Source organism: Eumetopias jubatus, unplaced genomic scaffold (genome assembly GCF_037043125.1).
Source record: "Eumetopias jubatus isolate StellerSeaLion01/CBP00866 unplaced genomic scaffold, mEumJub1_p1.0 scaffold_4, whole genome shotgun sequence".
Classification (NCBI taxonomy): domain Eukaryota; kingdom Metazoa; phylum Chordata; class Mammalia; order Carnivora; family Otariidae; genus Eumetopias; species Eumetopias jubatus.
Window position 1 is genome coordinate 116,611,668 of NW_028274810.1, and position 13,854 is coordinate 116,625,521.

Consider the following 13,854-nt stretch of genomic DNA (forward strand, 5'->3'; position numbering starts at 1 on the left):
CAGACAAACAAAAATTATATTCGCAGAGGGGAAAAGGGCTATGTGCCCTCCTCAGTAATGGACGAGGACCTGAAATGTATATTTTATGAGTTTGGGGCTTTTTTTTTTTTTTTTTTAATTGGTGGTATTTAGTACTTGTAATTTCCTAGTTACGTAGTAATACATGTTCATCAATAAAAATTTAAAAATACGGGTGAATAAAAGAATAATTAAAAAAAACACATCCAGGGCGCCTGGGTGGCTCAGTTGGTTAAGCGACTGCCTTCGGCTCAGGTCATGATCCTGGAGTCCCTGGATCAAGTCCCGCATCGGGCTCCCTGCTCGGCAGGGAGTCTGCTTCTCCCTCTGACCCTCCCCCCATCTCATGTGCTTTCTCTCTCATTCTCTCTCTCTCTCTCTCAAATAAATAAATAAAATCTTTAAAAAAAAACAACAACACATCCATAGTGTCCCAACTTTAGGTTACCGTTGTTATAGACTTTAAAGTATTTACTTCTAGTCTCTTTTTCGATATACTTGCATACATTTTTTTGTTACTTTAAGCAAAATTAGGATCATTTTGCGTATATATTTTTCACCTGTCCACATAACTTGACATCTCAGAGCTCTCTTCCTTTGGTTAAAAAACTCTCTGTATCTTGTTTTTAATGGGCAGGACAAAATGCCATTGCACAGATACACTAATTGGTTTTCCTGACGCCCTATTGCCGGACATTTATAGGTAGTTTCTGGTTTCTCACTGTTGGGTGTGGTGCTATAGAGAGCCTCTTGGTTTGGGAGGGATCAGCTCTTTGATTAATTTCATGCGGCCTTGCCAATTTCAAGGACCTTCTGATGGAAAAGGGAGAGTCTTGGCTCTGAGTCCCCCAGGGAGGGGGCAACGGCTGACAGGTTCATTTGGGTGCAGGATAAAATTTGTAGCAGCTGGAGCTGTCCCAATAAGAGAAGGGTCTTCTGTCCGGGATAGTGAGGTCTCTCACTTGGGGTGGGGGGTCTGAAGAAGAGACCCTGAGAAGCAAATTTCTGTATCAGGTGGATCCTGGGCCTTGACTAATTGCTCTGGATCTCATCTCCCTGCAGACTCTCCCTCCAGAACTCTGTACAGAAGTGTAGACACAAGTGGCCTTTGGTGGCTCTACTTGCCTCTCCCCAGTGGCTCCCTCCGCGTCCACTAGAGAAGGACAAAATTGGTGCTCTATCTGCTGTTGTGTTATGCCCGTTTGACAGCTGGGAGAGACCAGGGAAGGCCCCGCCCGCAGAGGGAACAGATGGGCTCCCCGTAGAGCCCAGCTTAGACAGAAGCGTGAGTTAATACCTGCATGTTAGTGGTGGAGCCGTTAGCCATCCAGCTTGCTCCTGAGACTGCCGGGGAGACTCCTGCCGAGACACTGCTACTCCAGGGCCCTCTTTAGGCTGGCTCGGGGAGGAGGGGCGCCAGTGTTCCTTCCTTCGGTCCTCCCTCCCTCCCCGCTCTCCCTCTCTCCTTTCCCTTCTTCCTTTTCTGTATTGGAAATGAGAACAGCTCCGCCCTGACCATGATGAAAACACATGGTAAATGCATGGCGGCGGCCGAACCAGCCCAGGCTTCCAGGAGACCAGTCCAGGAAGGCCCGTTTACTGTGTCGTTCCTCCTCCTCCTGCCCTTACGAGAGCTGGGTGTCTGTTGACGGCGTTCCCATCCCTCATTCCATTTGCAAGGGCAACAGTCCTTAGAGATGAGAGGAGCAAGTGTTTATTGCAGTGTCACCGAAGGGAAGAGAGGCTGAAGGACTGTTTCTGCCGCGGTGCTGGGTACAGATGCTTGTGGCTCTCTGCAGCCTCAGTGGCGGCTTGTCACTTTCTTACTGTTGTCACACAAACCCCAGAGGGCAACTTGAGCCCAGCCGCACTTTATCTCTCTCTCTCTCTCTCTCTCTAAGATTTATTTATTTATTTGAGAGAGAACAAAAGCAAGAGGGACCATAGAGGAAGAGGGAGAAGCAGATTCCCCGAGGAGCAGGGAGCCTGATGCAGGATTCAATCCCAGGACCCTGAGATCTTGACTCGAGCTGAAGGCAGACAGATGCTTAACTGACTGAGCCACCCAGGTACCCCTCAGCCTCTCCTTTAAGTGTCCTGTGGCTCTTTGTAGAATAGTGGCAGGAGTTGCTGGGGGTGGGCAGGAACACTGCATCTGCTGACTTCTCACTGGGGCAGAAAGAGTATGAGGAGCAAAGACCCAGGGCGTTGCTTTTGAGAGTTGCAGTTAATTAGACTGGGGGTATGGCCTTTACTTGAGAGCATTCACCTCCCAGTTCAGATTAATCTAAATTTGGGGAGAGTAATTGATGGAACTGGGTATGTTCTCAGCATTCCCAAATCATTTCACTTAAAGTAGCCCATTGAATTGGTTAATTGGTTTATCCAACTGTCCATCCGTCCATCCATCCATCCATCCATCCTCCTTCCTTCTATCCATCCATCTTATTTTTACCTATCTATGCACCATCCCTTCATCCAGCCAGCCAGCCAGCCTGCCTGCTCTTGAGGCTGAGAGTGAACTGCCTTGAAAGCATAGAGTTTGGAAAGCCCTCGATTCATCTGTAGGACTCCCCCCCCATGAATTAATTGTATGACTGTGGATGGATTATTTATCTCTCCATGACTGTTCAGCAGTGAAATGTATGTGGAAATGGTGCCAACCTCATAAAATTATTGTCAAGAGAAAATGAGATAATGCTGCAAAGCCCTTGGCACAGTGGGTGGCACAGGATCTTGGTGCTGTTACGTTCTAGAAGCTGAGCTGGATGCATCACTCTTACCAGTGTAGTCTTTACAGAAACCCTCAGATGTTAGTGTGGCTCTCTGGACTTTACCAAATTCTCCCAGCTATGAAGTGAAATTGCAGTTTTTCTCCCTAGCCAAAGTGAATTTTGCTCCCCATGAATACCCTGTAGTCTTTACTTTTGTGGACTGTCCAATCAGCATGTGGTAGCCTTCTCTCTTGGGCCCAGCTCTTGAATGAAGGTGACCGTGGGCACAGCTCCACGTGGCCCTTCAGGATCGGACCTCTGGCAACTGACCGTACTTTCCCTTTTTCTCTTGCAGCCAGCCAAGCTTGCTGAGGCCTTCAAGTACTTCGTGCAGGGGATGGGATACAGTAAGTGTGGCCTTTCCAGGCAGGTGGTGGGGCGAGGGGCAGGCATGGGAATGAAAATGCAGTGACCTGAACTGGGCTTGAGTGAGTATTCTGTATCATCTTGGCCAGCGTCAGCTTTTGGCAAACTAGGAAGGTCAGGGAAAGAAATATTTTGGTGTGTGGAGGATGGGCGGCAGTGCAGAGGTTCTAGTATCTTCTTTATACCGTGGGGCTTCATTTCCCTCCACTGATGAACAGCCGTGGTTTCGTAGCAGGGAATTTTCTTTAGATTCAGGACTAACTCTTTAAGCACCAAAAAGAGAACAGTGGAACCATGAAAATCTTTTACATTCTGGTTACGTGCTTTTTTTTTTTTAAATTTTAAATTCAATTTAATTAATGTATAGTGTATTATTAGTTTCAGAGGTAAAGTTTAGTGATTGATCGGTTGCATATATATGATTACGTGCTTTCTTAAGAGACTTCCCGTTGTCATGATGGTGGTGGTGGTGATGATTATGGTGGTGATGGTAATGATGAAAGATTATTAGTAAATCCTTCATTTTTTTCTCATATAACCATCACAGTAATCCTATGTCATATTTTTTTTTTTTTTTAAGAGAGAGCGAGCGTGTGCACATAAGTGGGGTGAGGAGCAGCAGGAGGGGGAGAGAGAATCGTAGGCAGGTTCCGCACTCAGTGCCGAGCCCAGTGAAGGATTCAGTGTCATGACCCTGAGATCATGAGCTGAGCCGAAATCAAGAGTCGGACGCTTAACCGACTGCACCACCCAGGTGCCCCATCCTATGGCATCCTCTTATCCGCATCTTACAAATGGTGGAACTGAGGTTTGGAGAGATTAAGCAAGGAGCAGAGTGGGGAATGTTCCTTTGAAAACCGTAAAGCTCTGTGTAAGCGGGTGATAAAGTTGCTTATATTCAAGACAGTGCATCTTTGCCAAATCCTTGGATTTGGGAATTGAAGGATAAATAGAAGCATAATTCAAGGACTTGCTGTTTCTTGTGTGACAGTTCTAGTTTATTCGTTAGACACCTCCATCCCTTTTTCAGAAATGCAGTCCCATGACCAGGACCGACCATGCCAAGTGGAAGCACTCTGGTGGGTAGCGGCCACAGATGGTCCAACTGAGGTGTGAGCCGTGACATGGTTCTTTTGGCTTTTTCTGCCGACTGCTTAGAATTTATGAGTCCATCTTAACGAGGAAGTCTGAATGTCTGATCTCTTCCTTCCCCCCTGCCCCCCCGAGACTGAACCTATTCATTTGTTTAAAATAGTAATGGTATATTTGGTAAGCTGACCACAGCCTTAAGGTTGGCCACAGCCGTGTTTAGTTTCTAGAGAGGCCAAGAGCCCATGAGCCTGATTTACATGCGTCGGGCAGAGTCCATGTCCCTAGGTGCCCTATTCCAACAGAAAACATCTGTCTTTGGGTCTGCGGCCTTCTGAGCTGCCTTCCCGAGGGAAAGCAAGCAGGTAGAGGTAGGGCACCGGGAACGCTGCCAGGCAGGGCGTACATCATGACTCGTTTGCCTTGGACCTCTCTCAGGTTTGGATTTCTGCCTCACAAGTGTATTCTGGGGAGAAAGGAAGTGAAAGGCAGGCCTTGTTCCCTACGAAACACACACACACACACACACACACACACACACACACACACACCTACACTACACACGCACACACACACCTACACTACAACACACACCTACACTACACACACACACACACCCCTACACTACAACACACACACACACACACACACACACACACACACCCCTACACCTACTGAAGCCTCTGGCAGTTAGAGGGAAGAGGAAGAGCTTTTGTCCCAGAGGCATGAACCACAGAGAACGCAAGTAGTCATCTACTGAGCGCCTGTTCAAGCTGCAGGCATTAACCGCTCTTTGATTCCATGACACCATTCCATGGTCACTTGCGAGCCCTGTGAGGTCAGGAAAACTCTCAGATTTGGGGTTGAGAAATAGGGGCTCAGAAAAAACGTGAGCGACAGATGTGGGAGCGATCCCGATTGTCTCTGGATTTAAACATTAGCTCTTGGAGAAGGGAATTCAGTGCAGCAAGGATTCCTTTTGTTTGTGGATATGTGTCCCAGCAAGCCAACCCCTGCACACATTCAGTGACTAACGTAACCACTGAGCACGTATGTGTATTTATCGGTTTCCTCAGATTGTGACGTTGGTTGTTCAAGGTGGCCTTTGCGGTGATGCTTTATTTGGGTGGTGTAGTAGTTTCCTAGGGCTGTTGTAATAAATCTCCACAAACCAGATGGCTTAAAAAATACCAGAAATGTGTTCTTTCACAGTACTACAGCTCTAGAAGCAAGAAGTCCAAAATCAAGATGTATGCAAGGTCATGCTCACCTCAGAGGTTCTCGAAAGATCTTTCCTTGCCTCACCTCAGCTACTGGAGGGAGCTAGCAGCCCTTGTTGTTCCTTGGCTTGTAGCCACGTGACTCCCATCTCTGCTCTGTGTTCACGTGGCCTTCTTCCGTGTGTGTGTGTGTGTGTGTGTGTGTGTGTGTGTGTGTGTGTGTGTGTATGTATGTGGAGGGGTGTTCTGTCTCCTCTTACGAGCAGCCAGCCTCATGTAGTATGACCTCATCTTAACAAAATGTATCGGCGAGGACCGTAGTTCCATTCTTAGATTCTGGTGGCTATGAATTTTGGGGGGTGAAGGGCAGGATTCAGCCCAATGCAGGTGGGGGGATCGCTTTGTCTTCATTTCACTTTCTCACCCATCTGCTATGTGCAAGGGTGATTTTAAGTCCCGAAGGATGGATGGGTGCCATAGATAGTTCCTGGGAGCTCACAGGCTTCTCTGGAAGAGACAACAGGTGACAGCCGGCCGCAGATTTGCTGGGTGGCCTTGGTTTCCCCACCTGTGGCATGGAGGGATTAGCCCAGCTGACGCCCTCCAGATATTGTAGACAGTAGGGGGTTGTGGTACGCGGGCACACACAGGGGTGCCGATACTAGGGGATCGGTATTCCAGTTTTACTGATGGGGATGGAGGGCTCAGAGACGGTCACTTCCAAAGTCACCCAGCGGTAAGCGAGCGGCAGACTTGGGATTCAGACCCACGTCTAGGTTCAAGCCACTGTGTGATCGCAAGTCCCTAGCCCCGTCGGGGACTTGCTCTCCGCCTCTGTGAGTGGATACGGAGGATGGGGAGCCCGGTGCCTGGATGGCCGCAGGGATGGACGGGTCAGGCAGGAGGAGGCCCCGTTGCTGGCGTGCAGGTGCCCCTGGCATTCAGGTCCCTAACCGGGTGCCTCTTCTCTCTGTCCCCAGTGCCCTCGGCCAGCATGACCCGCCTGATGCGCTCCCGCACGGCCTCCGGCTCCAGCGTTACGTCCCTGGAGGGCGCCCGCAGCCGCTCCCACACCAGCGAGGGCGCCCGTAGCCGCTCCCACACCAGCGAGGGTGCTCGCCTGGACATCACCCCCAACTCCGGGGCCACCGGCAACAACGCCGGGCCCAAGTCCATGGAGGTGTCCTGCTAGGCGGCCCGCACCACGGCCGCCCCTGGACTCTGGGCTCGCGCAGCTGCCCTTCCTCTGGCCCTTCCCGCCCCCGCCTGCCACACCACACATAACTCGTATTAACCCAAAGCTTATGGTGTAAGAGAGCTCTGGGGGGACACGGTTAGACTGGGTTTGTCAAGGGTGCCTTTCCCAGCAGGGGCAGGGTGGGCAGACCGAAGGGAAAGAAGTATCTCAGTGTCCTGTGCTCATTGACGGCTGGCCTGATGGCCGCCCCGTCACCCTCCCTCAGAGACACCAAACTGCCAAAAACAAGACACGCCGCCCTCAACACTTCCTAAATCCAGGCCTCTGCTGACCCGAGCATCCTGGTTCTAAAGGGCTCTTTGTCGGAAGCCCAGCCCCTCTACTTCCTGTTTCCTCTCCAACTAAAGACCAACTGACCCAGTTTCTGGAAACAGAACCCTGTTTCCATTTGGGGAGGGGGAGAGCAGCGGATTGTGGGTAGCTCTTTTTAACTGCACAAAGCAGGAAGCAGGAGAGAGGTGGCATTTACGTGGAGGCTAGAATGCTTGGAAAAACAAATCTACGCAGTTGACGTGAAGACATAGATTTTTAAAGTTTGTGTATATATCCACTTTTTAATGCCGAAACATACAAGCCAGTTTTTCTGGCACCCTTTCAATGGACAATGAAAGTGGGCAGCAAAATCTCCGGGCTTTCCAAAGAAATGGTCTTGGCAAACATTGGTATCATTGAATTTGAGCCTTTGGCTCTGCTGTCTGCCGCCTCCATAGTCAGCCCCGACTTCCCACCCCAAATACGTGAGTGAGGATTTCGTTTGTGGGGAAGACGAGTTAGGTTTGTACTTGCTTTCTTTGATATGAAGGGAAACATTCCAAATAGCCGTACCTGGCTGTGATGAGTGTCCATGCAGTGGGGGCGGGGGTGGGGGGTGGGTACAGGGGAATAGGGTGGGGGTGGGGGGTATTTGGGTTATTAGATGTAAGGGATTTTCTGTGGTTGTGATGGGATCCGGTGCAGTCATGATTTCAGTCGATCCCACCCTGGTTCCCAGGAATCTTGTGTGATTGAGTCAAATCCAGCTTCTGATCTCTGACAAGTGGGGTTGAATCTGACCTTGACAGCCGAACGTTCTGACCTGGTAACATCACTGGATCTTTGGGGACAACCGTTTGCTCTTGCAGGGGGTGGGGATTCACATGGGGGGTGTTGGCTGAGAAGATGAGAGGATTCTGGAATATTCCACGGGATTGCCTTCCCTCTCCTGCCTTCCCCTCTTCCCTGCCCCTCTAACCTTCTGCTGAATGGGGTGGCACCACTGACATTTCTGGGCAACGTCAAGTTCCTGTACTACTGGCTTCTGATTCTCATTTTGGCTAACCATGGATCTTCTTGGAGGAAGTTTGATCTGAGTGGGATGAATCGATGCGAATCAGCCACTGGGGCCTGGTGCTTTCCAGGACCCTAGAGTTGGTAGAAGGAAGTAGTCAAGGCTTCTAGATAGCTGGAGGGGCAGTGACTCAGTTTCCTGCCCGTACCACCCGGAGGCTTCCGCCCGACCTGTGCAGAAAGGTCAGGGGTCAGGGCAGGAGTGGCTGAATCGAGACAGGAAACTGTTGTGTAAAGTCTCTCCAGAGGAGTTTCTTAATGAGATGTTTGTATTTATTTCCAGACCAATAAATTTGTAACTTTGCAGTGGCTTGAGTCTTTTTCCTCTGAGAGGTCGTGTGTGCAGCCCCACAGTCGCGGGAGGGGTCCTTCCTTACCTGGGGCCTCGCGACACCTGCCTTAAGGGCATCACTGTCCCCTGAGAATATAATGCGAGCCACATATGTAAGTTTACATTTTCTAACAGCCGTTATTTTAAAAGGTAGAAACAAGTGAGGTGAATTTTAGGAATATATTTCCCTTAACCCAGCGTATCCAAAACATTACCATTTTAACATAGAATCAATATGACAAGGATTAAGAGAATTCATCTTCTTTATGCTAAGAAAATCAGTATTCCACAGGACAGCGCCTCTCAATTCAGACCAGCCCCATTTCAGAGGCTCAGTAGCTCAGGCAGCATAGTGACAAAGAGTTAAAGCTTTTCAACCTATATTTAGAAGGAAACATCTTTTTTTTTTTCTTACATTTTATTTTTATTACGGGAAAGCATGTGATAAAACCACTCCCTTTCTCACACCCAGTGACATCGCTATAATGCTTATTTCTACTATACTGAAAAAAAAATGTAAACACAACAGGTTTTAGTATGACCTCCCATTGTTATTTAGGCTTATTTAGTTGTTTAAAATTCACAAGAACAATTGTAAAGATGGTGCAGAGCTCCCATATACCCCACACCGAGTTTCCCCTGTTAGTAAGACCTCATTTCACTATGGTGCACTGGTCACAACTAAGATATCAACATTGATACATGACTGTTAACTAAGCTCCATACTTTTTTTTTTTTATTTTTTAAAGCTTTTATCTGACAGAGACACTATGAGAGAGGGAACCCAAGCAGGGTGAGTGGGAGAGGGAGAAGCAGGCTCTTCGCCGAGCAGAGAGCCCGATGCGGGGCTCGATCCCAGGATCCTGAGATCGTGACCTGAGCTGAAGGCAGATGCTTAAGGACTGAGCCACCCAGGCGCCCCTAAGCTCCATACTTCATTGGAATGTCACTACTAAGTCCCTGTCATCCTTTTTCTGTCCCAGGATCCCGTCCAGGATGCCACATTATATTGTGGTCCTCATGTCTCCTTAACTTCCTTTGGTCAATAACGGTGTCTCCCCTTTCCCTGCTTTAGCTGACCTTGACAAGTTTTGAGAAGCACTAGTCAGGCATTTTGTAGAATGTCCTTCAATGAAGGTTTCTATGATACTTTTCTCATGGCTCAACTGGGGTGATGGGTGTTTGGAAGAAAGATCACAGAGGTGAAGTGCCATGCCATTAGCATGATGGGTCGCTGGGAGTCGCCACAGATGCTGTTGACCTTGATCACCTGGCTTGAAGCAGTCAGTGTTGGCCAGGGTCCTTCACTGCCCTGTTACTTTTTCCGCTTTCCCACACTTGGTCTTTGGAAGGAAGTCACTAAATCGCTAAATGCAGCCCCGCCTCGAGCCTGCCTTCCCTTTTTAAATAGATATCCTGCTGTTACGCTGGATTTTCTTCGCTTATGTGCAGTTTCTTTGAGTGTAATCCGCTATAAATTCACTATAAAACTTGACGTCTGCATTACGGTACAAGGAGTGGGTATGCTGTAGTTTCAGAAATGGATTTGGAGTGGCAAGGAGGAGTTAGCACAGAAGGGTAAGAAGGCATTCCTAGCCACGGGGCCGGTGTGGCCTCCAGTGCAGAGGAGGGAAAATGTGTGCCTTTGTGAGGAGCCTGTACTGCGGACCTGGGCGGGTGACCGTGAGTGCTGGGCGTGGCAGGCGGCGAGGCAGGGAGTTCTGTATGTGTAAAATAAAATACATAGGATTACAAAAGAAAGGACTTAAGAGTGGCATGTAATTATCCACATGTTAACAACTGTGTGACATAATAGCTTGTGCTTCTTAAGTTAAATAGTAGCATTGAGGCAGATCTCAACATAATGGCAAGGTGTGATAAGTGTATCTGGAGATACCTGCCACAGTGTGATTTCAACTGGTGATACTGGGGTGTGTTGCCTACGCTTAAATGGAGGGGTACGCTAAACAGCAATTAGAGATTAGTCAACACAAAGACACATTTTACCCTCATCCCAGCACACGAACCCCCCATTCAAAACACGGACTGCTGATCGGAGCACCCCAGGTTAGGGAGACTTAACTTTAGACGCAGGAGGTGGAGCTTTTCCCACACTCACTAGTAAGCACCTTTTCTGTGTCAGGTGCTGTGCGGGCAGGGGATGGCAGAGTTGGGAAGCAAGCACCGCATCAGTGGGTGCCTACGTGAGCTTTGGGAGTGGGGGTGTGGCGCAGCTGCGGCTGGACCTGCCATGCTCAGCAGCTCGGGACTAGGGCTTCCCCCAAAGGAAGGAACTATTACAGGTGTTTGCATGCACCAGATGTATTGAAGAAGAGTATACCCAGAGGCTTTTTGCCAGCTGGGGGATCTATTTCTGTTCTCCTAGCTGCTTGTTTGGGTTTCTATCCCCTAACCCTTGGGTTTCAGTAGTAGCCAGGAGAGCAAGTGTTCACTGAGATGAACCATCTCTGGGATCTGTAGGGACAGTGGGGGCCTTCACCTGCCACCTTTTTCATTGTCCCTTCTCAGACACAACCTCACTGTCATTGGATTGGTCCCTTGATGCCCCAATCCACCTGGTTACATACTAGTCTTGGGCTACTTAGGCTGAATGGAAACTCTTCAACTGTGTCTCACATGGAATCCAAGGGCAGAAGGTAAAACCCGGCATGTGAGGTTGGAGACCAGATGAGGGAGGGGACCTGGGGAGCACATCAGCCTCATTCTTTGTTCTTTCCAAGATGTCTGTGTATCTCCAAAGCATAAAACGCTAGTCCTAACCCAAAGGCTATATGACCTTCAGGTTCTTGGACATGGAACCAACCAGGTCTTTGTGTCTCCTAAGGGAAAGAGAATCATTGATTCAGCTTGACTTAGGTGTCCACTTGCTGTCCAATCAACTATGACTGGGTTCACCCTCCTCCCACCCCCTCCCCCCCACATAAGTGCTTCAGGGGTTCTAAGCAATTGATGTAGTTATAACAGGTGAATTGTCGTGTGCTCTGCATGGCTAAATTCATTGACAGCCAAACTCACGGTTTCAAGACAGAGCCTTCCTCACCCCTGCTTTGAGAAGTGTTTTCTTAATGCCCTGCCTTCTGCAGGAAGCACCTGCCAGGTGACAAGGGTGCCCTGCAGGGCCAAACCCAGTAGTACGTGTGGAATCTGTAATGTGGATTACCTTAGGTGTCCTTATCTCCGAGATTTCTCTTCTATCCCCAGGGCCAGCACAAATGCCCAGCACCTAACAGGAGGTTTTCGTTAAATAGATAAACACTTCCTCTAATAAGAGTAATATTCATCAAGTACTATTTTTCTTTCCCCTTTTTATTCTTTATCTGTGAGGATGAGTGATCCTTGTTTCACAGATAAGAAAGCCAAGGCTCAGAGTGATTAAGTGGCTTGTCCAGTCATTTCTAAAATAGACCATGTCCCTCGCTGCCTTTTAAAACAGTTCACTGAGCACATGACAAATGCAACCATCTATTGATGTCTTGGGATTGCAGAACATCAGCTTAGTTCCCCGGCGCTGAAACTGCAGATGCCCTTCAGGCTTTTAGTGCTTGAGGAGATGTTTGTCGCTCTGTTAAGAACATAGTCCCACCCAGGCTCGGGTGACCTGTGTTTTACCCTATCTTCAACCTGGTTCTTAATTCCTCTGTCTCCTTCTCTGCTGGCAGGTTGACATTTTCTCATTGCTATCAGTAAGCCTGCTTTTAGCCACTTCCTCGCCCTTGATGTGGGACAGACTAAGAAATCCACTTTGTTAGTCTTGTGTGAAAAACAAGAGCAGTCCGGTTTAGCTTGGAAATCTGGAAAAGTTCTTTGCAGAATATAATATATGGAAACATACACGGGCTGGTGCCAACTTTTTCAACTCCTTAGAAGTCATTTTCACTCGGTTCAGTATTGGAAAAGAACCCAGATTCAGCTGGAACTTAGACTTCTCAATATGTAGGATGCTTTGGCATTTTCATTTCATCGGGGAGGGGATCGGCAACACTGGTACCTCTGCTCTATGCTTTTTTTACCTTCACAATAAAATGCTCTGGCCATTTCCCCCAAATCCCATGTTCCTAAAACTTCACCCACCTGTTAAATCATGAGAAAGTTCTCCCCAAAGCTACACATTTATCTTAATCTGGGGCATCTATAGGACTCCATGATCTAACTTCCAATTTTGAGAAAGGTATGCTTCGGGATAGAAGTGTTTTTGGAACGAATTCATGTGGCAGTTATTCTTCTATTGGAAGTGACTCTCCTCCGACTTTATTATAATAGCATAATGTGTTTTGGAGGGAGTGGAGGTGGGAGATTTGACCAGAGGGCATCAAACGTGTCTTTCACCCCATGTACTCAGCCGTATGCACATCTGTTCACATAGCAGAGCACGTGCTCTGTGCTGTGCTGGGTTTGGGAGACAGACAAGTATGGCACCTTTCCTGCCTTGAAGAAGCAGGGTGTTGATTATAATCAAATTATAGCATCTAATGAAGACATCAAATAAAAACGTTAAGGGATCAAGCAACATATGATTAAAGTGAAAAAGCACTCCACTGAACATTGGTGACACTTTTTCTTTATATTTGCTGCTATGAAGTAACGATCTAGAAAAGTAAAATATACCGACACGTAGACTGACTCCGATTTTTACTATAGTTGTGCTGATTAGCCTCCATTCACAAGGACATGGAAAATCAGCCAATAATAACTGGTTTCGTTAAGCGCTTACGGCGTGCCGAGCTCTGTTCTAACACTGTGCGCCATTTGCATTTTACTCACACATCAACACCATCACGAGGTAGGTGCTATGATTTTCTGTCTTTCACAGCTGAAGAAATTGAGGCTCAGGGGGGCTCGGGGAAGAATCCCAGTAAGGAATAAAGTATAAAAAGGCCCACTTGACTCCCAAAGTCAGAGCCATTTCCATTTTATCCTGCAAGCTTCCTTACACTTCTCTCTATTCCCACGGGTTCCTAAGGCAGCCAGCAAAAGATAGCCATCCTATTCATCTCTCCATGCATCCAACCCCTGCTTACCCGGTCCCTGACACGTGCCATGCACTGTGCTAGGCCCAGAGGATACAGTCATAGTCCCTGACCTCAAGGCACCCACAGTCTAGCTGGAGATGTAGAAAGGCATTGAATAAATGAGTCAGTGAATGAACGAATAAACCCATAAATGCTGAAGTTTCCTTTTTATGTTTACGGGAGGCGTCTCCCAGCCTGGACCCATTTGTAGTGCCTATCTTTTGTGAATTCCAGAATTCATCCTTCTGAGCCCATCTCCAAACCTCTAGCTATTTTTATTACCATACATAAAATATCTGGGACCTACTTTCCACCATCTGCACATTCATTGAACATACTCAACACTCCGTCGTTGCGCCTCATAACTGAATGTACAAGAAAATCCACCAGATCCAGAAAGTGATTTTGCTGATGATTTATTGCTTTAAGGAGAAAAGCATAA

At 48.0% G+C, this 13,854-nt stretch overlaps 1 protein-coding gene across 3 annotated transcripts in view; it reads left to right on the forward strand.

The window, feature by feature from the left end:
* The window catches only part of NDRG1 (N-myc downstream regulated 1), a 60,416-nt gene that overhangs the window by 44,835 nt on the left and 1,727 nt on the right, over positions 1–13,854 (forward strand). For 2 of the 3 annotated variants that reach the window (XM_028105533.2, XM_028105535.2), the window contains 2 exons: positions 3,088–3,139; positions 6,448–7,581. In XM_028105533.2, the coding sequence (XP_027961334.1) occupies positions 3,088–3,139; positions 6,448–6,659 (264 nt within the window). In that variant the 3' untranslated portion in view covers positions 6,660–7,581. Of the gene's footprint in view, positions 1–3,087; positions 3,140–6,447; positions 7,582–13,854 lie in introns of those variants that run through there. The other variant, XM_088022747.1, reaches the window with a different exon arrangement.